This window comes from Parambassis ranga, chromosome 18 (assembly GCF_900634625.1).
Source record: "Parambassis ranga chromosome 18, fParRan2.1, whole genome shotgun sequence".
NCBI lineage: Eukaryota > Metazoa > Chordata > Actinopteri > Ambassidae > Parambassis > Parambassis ranga.
Genome location: NC_041038.1, coordinates 10,071,618 through 10,090,889, shown reverse-complemented (window position 1 = coordinate 10,090,889; position 19,272 = coordinate 10,071,618). Strand labels below are relative to the sequence as shown.

The following is a 19,272-nucleotide window of genomic DNA, read 5'->3' as shown; positions in this document are numbered from 1 at the left end:
ACAATGGTAGCCTTAACTCCAGGTATTAAACCTTAACAGCCACGACCTAATTGTCTGACCAGTGAATAGGCCGACGGGTGGCTGACTCTTAGGATACAATGTTGGAATGCGTCTTTCAAATGTCCCCCTGCAAATGAGAAAAGTTTCATCATGTATCACCTTCACATCTTGACCTATTCAGACATTTAACGCACTTTCATGTGAGAAAAAAACACACTCAGTCAAGCGAAGAAAACACCTGGATCTTTTACCAGAGGCGGGTGGATATGAGGAAGGAGGATGTGGGGGGGGGGGGGTCCTGTGGTTCATCCAATCACTGAGTCCAATGAAGTGAAGTACTCCCCGGGCCAATAGAAGAACAAGGCAGTGGGTATGGTGGAGTACAATCATGCAGTGAAGCTCCCCTTGTCCAGCCAAGTGTGCTAATCAAAACCTTGTGTGTCTGATCAATACCAGTGGACAACAGATTGCACTCCTGGGGAAACTGCTGCAGGCTGGAGGGGTGTATCAAAGGGCAGGGCGGGGGGGCTGGGGTGCAGATAAGAGATGAAGTGCATGGAAGGTAGGTTGGTGGGTGGAATGGGTGAGGGCAGGAGGGAGAAGGAGGATGTGGTAACCAGGGACAAGTTGAGTGATTTGAGCGGGTATGAAGTGAGACACTGCCTGGGCTCACAGAGGGGAAAGGATCACACACACACACAGAAAACACACACACACTGTGTAGTGGATAAATAAGGCTGTGTGGACAAAAAGTAACACAAAGGCCTCGTCTCCTCTTAAAACACATTTAGTTTTACCTTTGCTGTTTTGACTTGACTAACCAGTCGCATAATCAAACATGAAAATGCCCATCATGTGTCTGACGATAATATCATTAATAATAATATCAAGATAACTGCACAGGCATATTGTTAGGAGCCCTTAAAGGAAGGGTCGGAGATTTCAAAAACTTAGTGAGAGTCAGCCAGATTTCCAAAGTAAACACACGCCCCTTTCTCTCGGAGCTCACCCCCAAAGCCACGGCTCCCAATCACATGGACGCGCATTACCTGAAGATGAGCTGCGGTCTGTGACTTCGGCCATCATGCACGTACCTCTCTGGTGCGCGCAAAGCAGGAAGAGAGTGACAACCAGCCAATACTTGGATTGGCTGTTTTTGTCTTCCACAGATGATTAATATTCATCGTTTTAATGCGAAACTGCCAAACTAATCGGATTGTAAAGAGAATTTACACTCATTTAACAAAAAGGGCATCATGCATGTTTCATGCTACCCAGCTAGTACAAGCCTCTACATTGTTACATTACATGTGTAATACCAGTTTTTATTTTATGTTAATTTTCACATGTAATACCACTTTTTACCACAAGGTGAACCTCTCAGTTCAACGTGAGAAGAGAGGCTATAGCGCTTGTTGCACATGCAATCTTAGCTTAGCCATCATGCTAATTTTGAATCATCTTTATGCTTCTTTAATTAGTACCACATTAAAGTGACATTTTTATTACAATAAATAAATGGATTTTTTTGTTAGCGTATATAACTTTTTGTGGGTGGGGAAACATTCACAGGACTGCCAACGCATAATAATATGAATTCTTGCATTTTATTCTATATTTATTGGGCTGTGAGTCACCACATTATTAAATGTATGCTAGAGAAAAACAGAATATAATATTTAAAGTTTTACTCACTCTTTCTTTACTATTTAATAATAAGTACTTACTTAACGATATTTTGACACTGACTGATTAAAATACTGCATTCACCCCTCTTCCCCTGCTCCCCCCACATCAGCTCGAAGCGTGAATTACACAGATGCCAATTTCCATAACTGCACACGGGATCAGATTTTTAAAAAATTTTGCCCGACGAAGCTGAAGAGGAGCAGATTTGTCTTTTTCATTATCTGCTGAATACCTTCTCCTATGAATGTATTAATGCTAAACGCTATGATGCTCAGCTGTAATTGATGCACGCAGCATCTGCAACAAAATTAACAATGTTCTTTAATCCGTCTGTCATCTAAGCATGCTTTGAAACAAAGGAGATCATGGAGGGGGATTTGAAGCATTATACTTTTAATTCTTAAATCACATCAGCAAAGCCGGAGCCTTTAACCCCTGAAAAAATTCCTTCCTGTTTCAAAGAAGGAAACCTCCAATCAGTGGAAGCCTTTTATTAATTTTTCTCCTCTTTGTTTGATGACCATGACCGAGTCCTGTTTAGTGCCATGTGGAGGATAAATAGATGTGAGGCGTGAAGGTTGGAGATTAAGTTTGTAAGTTTGAAAAGTAGTTTATAATCTATGTCACTGTAACATTAATCTAAGATAATCTATTGATCAGTCCTGATGATCACATAAATCCTGGCAAATCACTGTCATTGATACGGGCATGTAACAACAAGAGCACGAACACTAACAAGAGCTGCGAGCTAAGGAAACAAATTAAATAGATAATTAGTGATAATAGGAGATAAATTATGATGCAGATTAAGTTGTATAACATGTTTTTACTGCTCATCATGTCTGAACCAGTGGGAGGGGAAAGGCTTAGTTATACAGCTACAAGAGGATGTCGACTCAAATTCCAAATATTCAACCTTACTTGCATGTTGTAAAGGCTGTTTCAGTGTCTGTTGCTTTAAGTGAAAATGAGTTACTTATGATCACGCCCCCTTATGAGGTAGGGGTCACAAGCCTGAGCCTTTCCGCCACTAGAAGAAATGTAACCAACAAAACCTGCAGTACCCTAAACGGCCACTTGAGGGTGGCTTAAAAATTGAGGTAATCAGTGACCCTTCCTAGAGGGCTCAATGATGCACACCCGTGTCCACCATCTTGGATTGCTAGTTGTCTGGTTAAAGGCCACCTGCCAACCTCAGATCCCCCACTTTGCACATATTTTACTGGGAGTCAGAAAGTTCAAGAAGAGTTCAAGATGGCGACAACCTGAGTCTCCACTGGTCCACTGTAAAAAAAAATTTCAACTAGTTTCAGTGTCCCTTCATGACATCAGAAGGAGCAAGAAACTCTTTCTTGTGGGTTTCCAGATACATTAGGAACAAAGAAGAAAAGTGGAGTTTGCATTTTACCTCTCTTTAATTTAGAAGAGTGAATCTGTCTTAAGGGCCTATCACCATATGACATCACAAGGGGCGACAAAACAAATGAGACACCTGGGACATTATTATATAATTATATTGTATGAAAAAGTGGATTTTTTTCATATATCTCTCCCTTTATTTAGACGTTGACTTTGTTGTTGCCAAGGCACCTATCCCCTTATGACATTAGTAGGGGCAGCAAAAGTGAACGACTTATTCAGACACATTTTTTGTTGTCATGTGGACACATTAGGAACATTTAATTAAAAACAATTAAGTGGGTTTACATTTTATCTGACTCTTCTGATGCTTTGACTGGGTTGTTGTTATATAGACCTATCCCTTTATGACATCACAAGGGGCAGTAAAACCAAAAGAGACAATAGGGATGAATAATTATATTAAATATAAGTGGATTGTGCATTGTGTGCCCCCTTTAATCCAGACACTTTGCTGTTGACAGCTGTGTCCTCAGTGAAACAATAACAACAGCAAACATGAGCACAACAGCAATTTATCTGTCAATTTTTTTTCAGCCTCTTGAATGCAGCTCCTAATTAGTTGTAATAACACTGTTGCTGTTCCATCATGTCTGAAACAGATGCATGAGATGTGTCTGTTTGGGCAGAGGCCATGCAATTTTTTTTATTTTTTTATTTTTTTTCCCCCTTACCGGCAATCTTAGGGCAGGGCTGCATGCTGGTTTGGGGTGTTATTCATTGAAAATCAATATTTTCCATTTCTGAGGATGCAGAATGAATTATTACTGAGATGAGCATTGTGGAGAGATTGAAGGCTTAGTCTGAGGCATCACTCATCTGAAGACTTTCACAAGGACATTTACTTCTTTTCCCTTTGGAGTTAACTCAGTGAACATGGATCTCCCTTTTTCTCTCACCACTGTCAGGGCACATATCACCCCGCCTGTCCTGAAGACTATATCTGAAGACCCAGCAGATATGTAGTGTTTTTTTTTTTTGGGTGTGAATGTGCTTTCTTGTGGCTCCTCCTCAGGGTTATCAAATGTACTCAAGTTCTACGCTGCCTAGAATTGCCATTTTTAATGAACGCGTCCAAAGAATGCCAACCGTGTAATTCGACGATGACCTCAAATCTTTTTTTTTCAGAAATGATGAGCTCAGCACGGGCGCGCTCTAATTAACGAGCCACTCACAACAGAGATGAACAAATTATGGGAGCCAGTTTGAAATGTCAAGATAACCAATTATCAAATGAAAATGGCCATTAGGTAGTTTCCTTCTGGCCACACCTGAAATAATGGGAAGCGCGCAGGCGGAATTAGACATCGTCGCAGGAGGAGTATTAAATCAGCCTTAAATGTAAGAAGCCGCAGGGATCAAAATTTAGTCAGACAGATTTATTGCTGGCACTATGAAATGAACAATCACTGGCTTTCTATATGGTCATATTTTAAGGTACTTTCAGATCAGGTCTTCATAGTGCTGGTGGATCCTTTAGAATTCTTTATGTGTCTTTGAGCTTCTTCTTCACAACAAGAAGTGTTCTGTTTGTCCGGGCTATACTGAACACAAGATCCTGACTATTCTATTCTGGCTATCATTAGCATTAGCTAACCTTCTTTGATGCTGCAGAAAATCCTGTCAAGACCATAGACTGTATATAAAGACGGACGACATGGCAGCTGCCCAATAATGAGGCCAAAATATCTTAATTCCTTCCTGGAAACCCCGCCTTCCACACCTTAGAGAATGGATAGGAGGATGTGATGTCATAGTCCTAGGCTAAACATTAAGAGAGGGGGTGGTGTTCAGGCAGAGCAGTGACAATGTGACTTCCACTCCTGACCTCTTCTGCGCAGACACTGGTTCCAAGATGGCAACGCACAAAAGAATCGCACAAACATCGTTATCATGTAAGAAAACCTTCAGAGAAGAGCGGAGCCATGCTGTTGAGGTGTCCACATACTTTTGGCGACCACTCGCTCATTACAGCATCCCCATCCATGTGAAATGACCCTGGCTGACGAATTTTATCCGCTTTGATTTTGTTTGCAATCGTGCCGACTACACAGATCATAATCGCTTCTGACAAAGGTACCAAGACCTGCACTGTTGTACAGACAGGACCCGGGAGATAGACATCATGTTTTAGTGAAGAATGGACTTCTGAGTGACTGGCAGATACCTCACCGAGACAGAGAGCTCTGGCAGGGCTCCAGTGAGAGAGAGAGAGAGAGAGAGAGAGAGAGAGAGAGAGAGAGAGAGTTTTTCTCGAAGCAAAGGCAGCATTCAGTGAGAGCTTCACTGAGATGCCCTTTCTGTGTGCGATGAAGGATGGACAGAAGGGGGGGTAGAGAGGCAGTGGAAAAGAGAATGAGGGAGCAAGAGAGGAAAAACAACGGGGGAAGAGAGGAGAAAGGAGGAAACTTTTCAGTCTGTGTTTTCCATTCAAAGACATTTTGACAGGGCAGAGCCCACTCTGTGGCAGGGAGTGGAGCCATTTTGAAGTCTCCTACCAGCAGCTTGAGGGAAGCAGGGAGCCAGAATAGATACATCTCGGGGCTGCCTGGGTGTTGTGTTGCTCTCTCTCTCTCCCCCTCTCTCTCCTACCATGCTTTCTTTCCTGTTTTTGACAGCCAGCTCTGAATCGGCGAGCAGGTGTCTTCTCATTTTCTGCCGAAACAGTGGGACAGTGCACACAAACACTCCCGACGCTGTTCATAAACAGATAAACACACGGGCAAGAGCAGACAGACAGGCAAACACACACACACAAACATAGCAGTGGCACTCAAGTAGTAACTATGCATTGGAAATGACTACCCTTCACACTTAATGTTTTCCACGGGCGTGAGAGAAAGGGGACAATCTGTGTGACTATCTACAGTGACACAAAATGAGTGTCACAAAACAGAGCCGCTATTTTCCCTTTAATGCATGCAAATAACAGACAGGCGCTGACACGAGGGCAAGATTTGGTATGCTCTGCAATTTTTAGGTCACAGGAAAGGGGGGGTAATTCATCCTTATTATTCCCACACCAGATCCTAATAATGTGTCTAGTGTTGCATGCCCGGGCTGGTGTGTGTGTGTGTGTGTTTTCCTGGTGCAGAATTAGCAGGGTTATTGTGCTGAACTTCCCTTTTTAAGTGTCAGATTTTCTCCTCTGTGTGACAAGTGGTGAGCTCATTGAGGATCAGCGGGTTGAGGGGAGGACTGCAGAGCGTTGACACTGGAATTATCACAATATAAGTTGCTTCGGATCCCCCCCCCCAAATTGACCCATTCACAGTGACCGCAGGCGACACGTTGAAAAAGAGGGCCTCTGAATGGGCCCTTTGAGAGGACCCCGCTTTTGATGTTTGAGGGGCTTTTGAAAAGCAGTGAGTCCTCTGTGTCACTGGTGTCAGTGATTAAGTTGTGACTGGGTGACTGACTGTGTGGGTGGGGGTGAGTAATGATGACACAGTGTATACGAGTCCACAGACTGATTGGAGCAATACACCGCTAGTAGCACTAAGTGCTTCGTTTTTAGCAGCTCAATACAATTATTGAAAAAAAAAATGAACAATTACTTTTTAAACTTAAAAAAACATTCACAAATACAAAATAAAATTATAGAATATGATTATAAAACTATAAAATCTGTGCCATTAAAAAATAATGTAAGGGTTAAAATTTATTATGTTTGTTATGTTATTTGTTATGTTACTGTCAATACAGTGCCATCATGGCACCATATGTTTTGCTAGCTGTAGCGTTAGCGTTGAATCACAAGTTTGGAAAGTATAAAGAGCAAAACAAATACTTTGTAGTTGATTGGATGAATCATTTGTCATATGTTAACAACCAATCAGATTGCTTCTTCCTAGATGCTGGTAGTTCCATGCAGTACACTGATTTGTCTAAACTACTGTTGTTGCTTGAAACCTAGTGAGACAACATATGATCTCGCTTCACAAGGTGAAGTCTTTAGTCTCCGGTCCAGCAGGTGGCGCTACTGCACCTATGGGTGTGGTTGCTAAAAAAAAAAAGAATAGCAAAATGCAGAAAAGTGTTAGCAAACACTGGTCACCAATATTGATTCATGCTGATGAAACAGGACCAGAGTCACAAATTAAATCCTTCATCTTCCATCTTGGTTATTTCCATCATTTGCATGACTCAGGTGTGTGAATGCTCTAATATGCTGGGGCTGGCTTCAATCTGCGTTCTGTTAGAGTGTGATTTTTAACACGTTTTTAGCCAAAGACACCCTCCAGAGTCAAAGATATGCTGATGCACACCAATAACCAGCAGCACTTGCAGTGTGAAATCGACAGCAAATTTAACTCCTGAAGGTCTCACTGGTTTTTATTATTCTTAACTGAACGAGACCCACTGCTGCCTCTTTATATTCAAAGCACATCTCTATCCATTTTACCCCCCTGTACCTGGATGATGTGGGCCTTATTGAAACTTTCTGAACCAATTCTATTGTATTGTGATCTCTTCAACAGTTCCTGCAAAGCCCAGAGGGAGAAGGCAGTGGGATTCTCAAAATAGCAACTCGCCAGAGGGAGTTGGAGAGAAAAAGGCTCGCTGAGCTGCACCACCACCACCGTGCCGGACTCTCTCCTTCTCTTCTGTTGAGTCACCCCTTGTTGATGTTTCTCTCTCTGCCGTTCAAAGTGGAGGATGCCGTGACATATTACCTCTGGGGCAGCACTACAAAGAGTTGCCTAAGAGTGGCCTGGCTGGCTGCCCGCTGCACGCCCGCCCTCTCGCCATCCTGCCAACTTTTTTTTTTACACGTTCTTGACAGGCCGTTGTATATTTCCCTTCCTGAGGCCATGCAGTCAGGGACAGGCTCCGTGCAGCTAGCGGGACAATGACTGACACATCCACACAGCGGCATACAAGGGAAAACCTATACATATGCAAAAGAAGTGTGAATCCATGCCGGCACCCACGCATGCAAAGACACATATGGAAGATAAGGACATTCAGAGATGATGCGTTAAGCCCGTTCCTGTAACATCAGGGAGTGTCGGCAAAGCGTCGATAAGACGTTGAGTGGGCACAGTTTCTGCGGTGAGATCTGATAATGGAGAGGGGAATCGTCCGAAGATTCAAACCACATCACGTCTTTGGGCTTCTGATTCCGAGCATGACACAGAGACTGGAATTCATAAATGATCTTCACATCCGTGTCCACATGGGAATCAACGTTACTGGTAATAAGACAGGAAATAATGTTGAGATCACCAAGAGACTGAGTCCAGGGTTAGCATTGTAGCACTTGCACTAAAGTCCATGTTTTATTTGTTAGATTCCTTTATGTCACCAAAAAGCTTTTAACACAAAGCACCACAACTAGGGATGTCCTGATCAGGTTTTTTTGCCCTCGAGTCAGAGTCTATTGATTTTGCTTATCTGCCAATACCAAGTCCTGATCCGATACTTTTAGCGAATGGTCACTCATTCACTCATCACTTCAAACCTACTACCTGTTACTGCTTGCATTTCTTTTTGCATAAGCAAAACTCTATGTGTCCGTGTGTCTCGAAAGGTGCAGTCGCCACCACACCAACTACCAAGTTCCACGGGCACAACACTTCAAACTGCCCAAAACGCATTGCCCCAGGCTATAAATACTTCATCCATCCCCAAACCAGGAAATTTCACAAATAAAACGGCTCATCCGAGTCTTGAAGCCAGGACTTCTGGCACCCAAATTGGCACATTCATACCCCTAGACAACGCGCCAGAGAGTCATTGATAGCCCTAATACATACAAACAACATATATATATCTATATATATATATATATATATATATATATATATATATATATATATATATATATATATCTATATATATATATATATATATATATATATATATATATATATATATATAGATATATATATATATCTATATATATATATATATATATCATATATATATATATCTATATATATAGATATATATATCCTAGTACTGATCGGGAAGTAATGTCAGATTCTGAAAGCATGTAATCGGGCCCAATTTCAGATCATGTGATTGGATCTGGACATCCATAACCATTACCTCTGGCACTGTAGCAGCAGACCCCACATCCTCGAAGTTGGGATTCCATATATCAGACATAACTGTATAGCACCATAAACTGTATATAAAGATGGATGCCTTGACTCTGCCTCCACCCATTTATCAAAAGTGAGGCCAAAATATCTTGCCATGGTGGGAAAAGACCCCAGAGTCTGAACAATGGATGACATGTCAGGAGGAGGTGAAACCACACATCTCCCTTCAACTTTTCATATGACACTCAGAGTCTGAATGTCACTAACTGGCTGCTGTGGCTGCTGTGTATCTAATAATATTCAACGTGTGACTGTCACCTGACTTTTTTTTCTTTTTTTTTTTTGGAGAGCATCTATTTTCATTCGGCAAAGTCATAATTAGTGCAAACATTGTGGAGCTCATCGCCGGCTCATACACACAGCAGTGTGATCCGCCACTTTTGCTGCATTATTAACAGTCTGAGCTCACAGAGCCAGCACAGAAAACAAACCAGCACAATTGTCTACAGTTTTAGGATGAGGAGAGTAATCCTGCTGTCACGGCGTACCATTAATGCCAAGATGACAATTACTGAATATATGGGAAATGTTGAAAGCCAATTAAGCAGCTGCATGCATCCTGAATATATAGTCCAATTGTTGTTGTGCAAATTAAGTATGGTTTTATAGCTTCTCCTGGATTGCAGACCTGTTTACTCACATTTTCTCAAGACTAACTTTTACACCCAGTAAACACAGCACACAGACATCTGTACACCATCTCTCAGCTGAGATCAACAGTAGCAGTGGTACTGTAGCTTTAAGTCCTTTAAAAATATCGCACATTAAGTAACACTGTCAACTTTCTCCTATCTGAAATAGAACACCTGAAGCTCAGTGGGAAAGTTGTGACAAGAAAAAATCAGTGTTGAATGCCAGTTAGTGAGAGTTCTGTGCAACAAAATGAGACTGACAATCACACAGTTTGAACATGTACAAGTGGCCAAATCATGTTGAGCTGAAATAAACTGCCTTTTTGTGGATTCCACGGATAGATGGGGAAAAAAAACAATTACTGTAATCAAACAATCTTTGTATGTCCTCCTTACATTGTTATGTATTTGTATGCAACATTATGCAGACTGTCTGCTGCAGCTTTTCAGTAAAGCTGTTGCTAACTATACATATATACACCATATTTTCCAGACTATAAGTCACATGTTTTTCCATCCTTTGGCTGGGTATGCGACTTATACTCAGGTGTGACTTATATATTAAAATATACAGTTAGTTAGCCTTGTGTCCTGACGTCCCATTACAAATATAATGGTAGCTGTTCTGTCCCTCTCCTGATGGTTATTTTCCACCTCCAGCTTGTCCACACTTTGCGTTCCGAGCATGATGAGCATGTTTATGGAACGTGTGCTTGCAGCTGAGAATGAGCCCTCACCTGGCAATGGGGAATTCTATTTTCTGATTGGTCGATAGGTCGCTAATTCCAGACAAAAAAAATCTATCTATCATACAGGAATATTGTCCAAAGTGACCAACATTTTAACATGGATATCTATGGAGACACCCTCCAGTGGCCACTTGTGGAACTGCAGCTATCCTTGAGCATTTTTGAGTGATATTCATATATTGTATGATATATACTTATAGAAAATATTATTTTAATAGTATTTTGTGTAGGTTTAAATATAAATGGGCTGTAATGCATATTTTATTTTCCCAGAGAAGAAGAAAACTAATCTTCTTCTGCATATGAAACTGTACTATGGCTCTCACAGGGTTAACAAGGACGTAGGCGTCTTTCTCAAAAAAAAAATTCTCATTGGCAAAATGTGTCAAATCAATGGTAGCAAAACCTGTAATAAGAATAAGGTGTATTTTTGTATTTTTACTCCGCCATGCTCACATCAGTGGACAACAAGAGTGTAATTTCATGTTGACAGCCAACGTAATTGCAACTTTATTGCTCAAAGTGTCACAGCACTACAATAAGCATTAACCACCGCAATGTGTTAAAGGACAGGCAGACATTTCAGCTCATATTATATTTATGAAATGGAAAGCATTAATTCAGCAGACTGTGCAATCATCTCAGTTTTTCATTTTCTCTTCCCACATTTCATTAACGCTTCAGGACCGTCCACTGGGACTGTGCAAAATAAGCACAAATATATAGAGAGACGTAAATCTGTTTTTTTTTCTGAAGCTGCAGCCATTTTGGAATTCAGCCATTCCTTTTACATTTAGAACGGATATTTAAAATGCAAAACATTTAGTCAGAGATGACTTTTTTTTTGAGCGAGCCCTGTATCATCTCTGATCAGAACTTGTTTTAATCTGGATCAGTCACAGCGTGGGAGTATGACTCACTTCTTTTTTTTTTTTTTCGCCGACATCTCGTTTTCAAAAACACCTCATTTGAGCTGATGAGGTCTTTGTAACAGCACTCGCATCATTTTCCAACACTCATCCACTTGAGAAGAAGATCGATCTTACGCACGACTATGATAATGATTTTCTGTGGTGATTTTTTTAGAGCCTTGATTTTGGTGGTTCTGATGGTAAACGCTGCCTCAGGATCACCTGTGTGCTTCTTCCTTATCTGTATCTGGGTCTTCAAATAGAAGCATGAGGTCATATTGACCGCTCCACTCCTGACTTCACTGTCTCTTCATTTTAGAATTGCTTAATTGATTTTACTGATCACTTTTGAGCTGGGTCTGCCTCGAAAATATGCAGCAGTGACCCTATTTGGATGTGTTTGCAGCCTCAGTTTTTCCCTGCCACAGTCTGTCTGCTAGAGCTTCCTTAGGGGTCAGGCTCGGGTGTAAAGCTCTTAGAGACAATTCTGATTATAAAACAACGTCTATATACTACACAAACACTACACAACACAATGAAACAACCACATTCACTCCTACAGCCGTTTTAGAGTCTTTAGTATGTGGGAGGAAGCCAGAGTTCTGGGAGAAAAAACCCATGCAGGCAGGGGGAGAACATGCCAAAACAGCAGCCATATTCAAACCATGAACCTTGTTGCTGTGTACCAGTTGTGCTGCCTGTGTACCAGCATGTAAATCTGGATATTTTAACATGGAGGACTAACTCACTTTTGGAGCCAACATCCAGATGCTACAAGGGGTACTGCAGTATTTTAGTATACAGCTACTTCATGTGTAGTAGGTACATGCATCAGAGTGGGGTGATGGCCCACCTTTCAGCTATTACTGGTTTTATTTGCACCTTCTGGTATCAGGTTTTTACCTGCCAAAGCATTTTGTGCACTTTGTTTTTGAAGGTGCAATAAAAATTTTTGCTATAACACACTTCTCCACAGCACACTCCACGTCTCTCCACAGGCTGTGGATTATAACCAAACTAATGCTGGGTCATTTATCCAAAATGTAGCTGTTAAAATAAGTTGCATAAGTATACTCTATCTGTTAGAGTTTTATGTCATGTGCATGCTGATTTGTGTGACTAACAATGCATACTTTTAGGTAAAAGTTGAGGCTTTGTCTGTCTGTGAGAGTCCGTTAGAAATAGAACTAGAAAGAACAAAACTTAATTGGTGATTTATTTATATTTATGGACCTGAATTAAACCATGTTTACTGTTCTGAATATCTTGTATAGCATGTTTAACTCATAGATGATGAAAAATTATTATTCATAATTGAAAAAGGCTACATTTCTGTTTATAATCAGCAGTTATTATAGTGCATATGTTGATTAGTTTTGATTAAATGAGTGTGTGTGCCCTCCTTCAATGCCTTTTTTAAGGGGGTTTGATTTTAATCTGCCGATAGAGGGCGCTAGTAAGCAAGGATAAAGCTACTGCTGGAATTCAGACAGCCGTCTGAGAGAAAGATGCAGCTGCTGAGACTGAGGCTGCCTCTCCTCCTCCTCCTCTTCCTCCTCTCCCACTGTCCCTCACTCCTTCACTCACTCATTACACTCACTTGCTGTATAATTTTACACACGCACACACAAACACACACAGAGAAGGCGCCGCACTGTCCCCATATTTAAACAGATCCTATTTAAAGTTGAGGAAATCCTCACGCACGGCAGTGTGAACGCGGATAAATCCACCTTAATGTGGCAATTTACCTACATTGAAGGCTACAGTGCGTCCACGCGTGGAGGATATCATGAGCATGGCATGACATGAACGTGCCCATCACTGTCATGCCAACTGTAGCAGGACACAGACACACACACACACACAGCAGCGTGTGGTTTGCGCAGTGGTCGATTATCAAAGAACTCTTGCATTTGGATAGAAAGAGCGTGTGTAAGAGTGTGTGTCTGTGTGTGTGTGTGTGTGTGTGGGGGGGGGGGGGGGGTCTGTATTAACCCCTCCTTTACACAAATGATTTCGCGACCACAGTCTTGCATTTCTGGGTGATGGGTGGACTGTACAAGCGAAAAGAGACACGCCGCGGAGAGAGCACATCCACCGGCGACCACACGCATTCATATTTAGTACCCAAAGAAGGGGGGAAACACACACACACACACACACAGCACTGCGCACACGACCAGCCCTCTGTCTGTCCCGCGTACAGTACCAGCAGCAGCAGCAGTCGTAGTAGTAGCGCTGCGTGGAACTGCTTCACATAAAAACAAAGCAGATAACTTGTGCGTAAAAAGTTGCGCTCTGAATCCTTTGCGGCAAAACGCCGCAGCACAAGCTACAAAATGTGTCCATATCGTTTAATACGACGACTGTAAAATACACTAAAGCACTTCTTTTACGCTACGTCGCCCACAGGAGCGTGCAGGAGGCATCACATGCACAGAACACAGAGGGAAAACGAGCATATTAACGCAAAGACCACCTCTGTTGTTTTTTTTGGTCAGTTATTGTATGCTGGCCTCAGGACCCGGCGATCGAGACCAAGTCCGACCCTGTTTACGTGCGCTGCTTGGGGAGAAGAAACCAGAGGGGGGCGGAGAGAGAAAGCGAGAGAGAGAGAGAGAGAGGGAAGGAGAGAGAGGGGAAGAGAGGGACTGCAATATCATTTGTGAATCCCTCTCACAGTGCTGCAGATAGGGGCTGCCAACACATGCGGCGCGTCTGCAGGTGAGGGAAACAGGCTGAGGAATCCAAGCAACGTTTCCTTAAAAAAAATATCTGGATATACGCTTCTTTATTTTTTTTAATTCTTTTTAACACAGACCTGAATTTTCAGTGTCGTGGAGTTGGCTCGCAGGAAGAAAAAGGAGCAAGAGATACAGAAGAGAACTGAACCATTCTGCTATAAGTGACTTGGAGGAAAGAGAGCAGAATAATAAACCGGACAGCTCTCATTTGCTTCCTTCATTCTCTTCAGGACCGGAGAGTTGACGCGCTCCGTTTCCTCGCCGTGTGATGAGTTTGGAAACTGCGCGGGCATTTAAATGATCCTCTGGACATATCACTGACAGGACAAGAGGAATTATTGCAGCCTCACCCAACAACAACAACAACACAAACAAAAAAAGGACATTCCACAAAGTGTGAGTAAATAAGCGGCGCGGACGTGGACTGACTTTGATTTTTGGCTTTTACGCGCATGACATTCACAGATTTGGGGCATCGTCCGGAGCGCACGGAGCCTCTCTCTGGTGTCTCTTATTAAATTAATATCCCAGCGTGTTTTTTAAAAAAAGATCTAGCACTAACACAAGGAAAGATCAACTAATAATCAGAGCTGAAGGGAGGAAAGAGAGAGAGAGAGAGAGAGAGAGAGAGAGAGGAAAGCCCGTGCACTTGCTGCTTTTCACTGCAGCAGGAGCGTCCGGAGGATGAAGTCTCACGCATCCCGAAGCAGAGGGCTCTGCTCTGAATGAAAAATAACATCCTCGGACTTTCCCTCAGTGATTAAACATCATTATCTCGGACATTTTTTTTTTCTTTAAGTTTTTCTTCTCCAGGGCTGAACAATGAGGACTACTGGTGCAGTGGACTATTTGTACTATTGCATGCTCATCCTGCAGCTTGTGAATCAGCCCGCTGCCAAGCAAGTGCTCCGGTATCGTCTGGCTGAGGAGGGACCAGCCGATGTCAGAGTAGGAAACGTAGCCGCCGACCTGGGCATTGTTGCCGGGTCTGGTGAGGTGACATTCACCCTCGAATCGGGTTCAGATTTCTTCAAAATAGACAACATAACAGGTGAGCTCACCACCAACGAGAGGCGGATAGACCGTGAAAAATTACAGCAGTGCCAAATGATCTTTGATGAGAATGAGTGTTTTATAGATTTTGAAGTGTCAGTGATCGGACCTGCCCAGAGCTGGGTCGACCTCTTTGAGGGAAAAGTCATCATATTAGACATCAATGATAACACTCCATCCTTCCCTTCTCCTGTCCTGACACTGTCTGTGGAGGAAAACAGACCCATTGGAACCCTTTATCTGCTGCCCACAGCCACAGACAGAGATTTTGGCAGAAATGGAATAGAGAGATATGAGCTTATTCAGGACAATGGGGAGAACTCGAGGCGCATGGGCTCTTCTGGGGATTCATACTCGGGGAAGAGGAGATTTGATGAAGGAGCGAGCAGGAGCAGCGTCTTTGAACTGCAAGTTGCTGACACTACTGATGGAGAGAAGCAGCCCCAACTCATCATTAAAGGGGCCCTTGATAGAGAACAGAGAGACTCCTATGAGCTCACGCTGCGTGTCAGGGATGGAGGAGATCCCCCTCGGTCCTCACAGGCCATTCTGAGAGTAATGATCACCGACGTGAATGACAACAGCCCTCGGTTTGAGAAGAGTGTGTACGAAGCCGACCTGCCTGAGAACAGTTCCCCCGGCACCCCCATCCTGCAGCTGAAAGCGGCTGATGCAGACGTGGGGGTTAATGGTCAAATAGAGTATGTGTTTGGGGCAGCCACAGAGTCAGTGAGGAGGCTGCTGAGGTTAGATGAGAGCACTGGGTGGCTGAGTGTGTTGCATCGCATCGACCGTGAAGAAGTCAGCCAGCTGAGGTTTACAGTAATGGCCCGTGACCGAGGACAGCCACCCAAAATGGACAAGGCCACAGTGGTGCTAAACATCAAGGATGAGAACGACAACGTCCCTGCCATTGAGATCAGAAAAATTGGACGCATATTCTTAAAAGACGGGATTGCCAATGTGGCTGAGGACGTGGTGGTGGACACACCCATCGCCTTAGTTCAGGTGTCAGACCGTGACCAGGGGGAGAACGGCATCGTGACCTGCACAGTGGTGGGGGATGTGCCCTTTCAGCTCAAACCAGCCAGCGAGATGGAGGGAGAGCAGAATAAAAAGAAGTACTTCCTCCACACGTCTGCACCGCTGGACTACGAGGCCACACAGGAGTACAACGTGGTCATAGTGGCTGTGGACTCCGGAAGCCCCAGTCTGGCAAGTAATAACTCTCTTATCGTCAAAGTGGGTGACACTAATGACAATCCTCCTATCTTCAGCCAGAATGTAGTGGAGGTGTCGTTTCCAGAGAACAATGCCCCTGGCGAGAGAGTGACAACGGTGGCAGCCATTGACGCAGATAGTGGCAAGAATGCTGAAATTGCCTATTCCCTTGACTCATCAGTAAATGGGATTTTCTCTATCGATGCAGACAGTGGAGACATCAGAGTAAACACCATTCTGGATAGAGAGCAAACAGAGCGCTACGAATTCAAAGTGATAGCCAAAGATAAGGGCATAAACACCCTTCAGGGTTCTGCTACAGTGGTCGTCCTTGTGGCCGACAAGAATGACAACGAACCAAAGTTCATGCAGGATGTGTTCACCTTCTACGTCAAAGAGAACCTTGATCCAAACAGCCCGGTTGGCATGGTCACAGTCATTGATGCAGATAAAGAACAAAACGCACAGATGGGCCTTTTCATTGAAGAAGACGAGGAAATCTTCTCTATAGAGAATGAGACAGGGACTATTTTCTCCACCCTGTCTTTTGATAGAGAGCAGAAAACCACATACACCTTCCTTGTCAAAGCTGTAGATGGAGGCGACCCTCCGAGATCAGCCACTGCCACCGTGTCACTCTTTGTCATGGATGACAATGACAACGCACCCACAGTCACCTTCCCAATCAACAGCTCCTATACCCTCCTTCCCCCCTCCAGCAACATCAGGACGGTAGTCAGGACCGTCATAGCCACAGATACAGACACAGGAGTCAACGCAGACCTGAACTACAGCATCATTGGGGGAAACCCCTTCAAGCTGTTTGAGATTGATGGGGGCACTGGGGTCATTTCGCTCATGGCCAAGCTGGAGCAGAAGCACTACGGCCTCCACAGGCTGGTGGTTCAGGTGAATGACAGCGGGCAGCCCTCACAGAGCACCACCACCCTGGTTCATGTGTATGTTAATGAGACACTTTCCAACTCCACAGTAGTGGAGGCCCAGGTGGCAAAGAGCCTTAGCACATCTCTGAACACCAACATCGCCGGTGACCCCAACTATGACCTCAGCAAACAGCGGTTAAGCATCGTCATCGGAGTAGTTTCGGGCATCATGACAGTGATTCTTATCATTCTTGTCGTCGTCATGGCCCGTTACTGCCGCCCCAAGAACAAGAACGGCTATGAGGCGGGCAAGAAGGACCACGAGGACTTCTTTACACCGCAGCAGCATGACAAATCCAAGAAGCCCAAGAAAGATAAGAAGAAGCAGAAGTCCAAACAGCCGCTGTACAGCAGCATCGTCACCGTGGAGGCCTCCAAACCCAATGGGCAGCGCTACGACGGCGTCAACGAAAAGCTGTCGGACAGTCCTGGCATGGGCCGCTACCGCTCTGTCAACGGAGGGCCAGGGAGTCCCGATCTGGCCCGACACTACAAGTCCAGTTCACCTCTCCCGACTGTGCAGCTTCACCCGCAGTCACCCACAGCTGGAAAAAAGCACCAGGCAGTTCAGGACCTGCCCCCTGCCAATACCTTTGTTGGCACCGGAGATAACATTTCCCTTGGATCTGACCACTGCTCTGAATACAGCAGTCAAACTATCAACAAGTACAACAAACAGGTAAGAAGACACATCTCAGTGTTCCTTTGTTTTCCCTCCACTACTCTTAAATGTCTTCTGCTTCTTCCTCTTAGTGTTCTCTCTACCATAATGCTTTCTGACAGGGCTAGTCTCAGTAGTCTTGTTGCCTTTATGGTGCTAATGTGTGTCAAGTTAGCAGTATTGATCTGTTTTGGTTTGGAGTGCCATTCACATGTAATATTGAAAGGACAGAAAAAAAAAAGATTAGATTAGCTCAGGACGGGGTTTTGTTACCACTTGACCAAACAAGTTTTTTTCATCACAGCGTGTGTGTTGAGGCCGCCTTTTCCATCACGGAGACTAACCCCAGCACACGTGTGTGTGTGTGTGTCGGGCAGCAACGCTGTAGACAGCTCACATAAGGGATTGGTTTGCAGTTATTTTATCCCAGAGGGGGGGTGCGTGGCAGGGGGCCCAGCTACACTTCCCCCTTAGCCGTGTCAAGCCCTGGCCTGCCCTCCATGTATGTGTGTGTGTGTGTGTGTGTGAGACAAGGCTTCCTTTTGTAGCTTGAATTTAACACCAGCGTGGCTTTTTGTGAGGTCTGCCATCTTGTACCTGCGTCTTCCTGTTTCTAAATTGATGGTATTAAATAAAAAAAGGAGGAATTGTGTGATGTCATCACATATTTTTATGTGAGCCAACTACATTTGCATTTCTTCCAGAGGAAAAAGACGCTATTGTAGTACTTTTTTGTTGTTGTTTGGCATCTAATGAATTATTGATCGTCCTTTTTACTTGGTGTCAGCACTACTCTGTTTGAATTCTTGCTCACTTTCCCTTCTATATGGACGCATGCTTGCATGTTTCCACCCACCTCTACAATGGCGCCTTTCCTTCTTTCTTTCTCCTCTCCCTCAAATCATTTCAGTCCTCTCTCTCTCTCTCTCTTTTTTTAACTTCTCTCCCCTCCTTTCCTTGCTCTGTCTCTAACAGCTTCTTATATGGCGTATTCACTGAGCTGCTTCCCAGAGTGTGAGGAGTGCTGTTGCTTTCCGATGTCTCCTGCATAATTAAAAGGGCACTCTATTTGCTGCAGCAGCAGCAGCATGTATTGTGTGTCGCTATGCTCCACTTAAATAATTATTTATTGACTC

The 19,272-nt window shown here is 43.7% G+C and overlaps 1 protein-coding gene across 3 annotated transcripts in view; it reads left to right on the top strand.

The window, feature by feature from the left end:
• The first annotated feature begins 14,220 nt into the window (after nucleotides 1-14,220).
• The window catches only part of pcdh7b (protocadherin 7b), a 96,210-nt gene continuing 91,158 nt past the window's right edge, over nucleotides 14,221-19,272 (top strand). For all 3 annotated transcript variants that reach the window (XM_028429614.1, XM_028429613.1, XM_028429615.1), the window contains exon 1: nucleotides 14,221-18,154. In XM_028429614.1, the coding sequence (XP_028285415.1) occupies nucleotides 15,080-18,154 (3,075 nt within the window). In that variant the 5' untranslated portion in view covers nucleotides 14,221-15,079. The remainder of the gene's footprint in view (nucleotides 18,155-19,272) is intronic.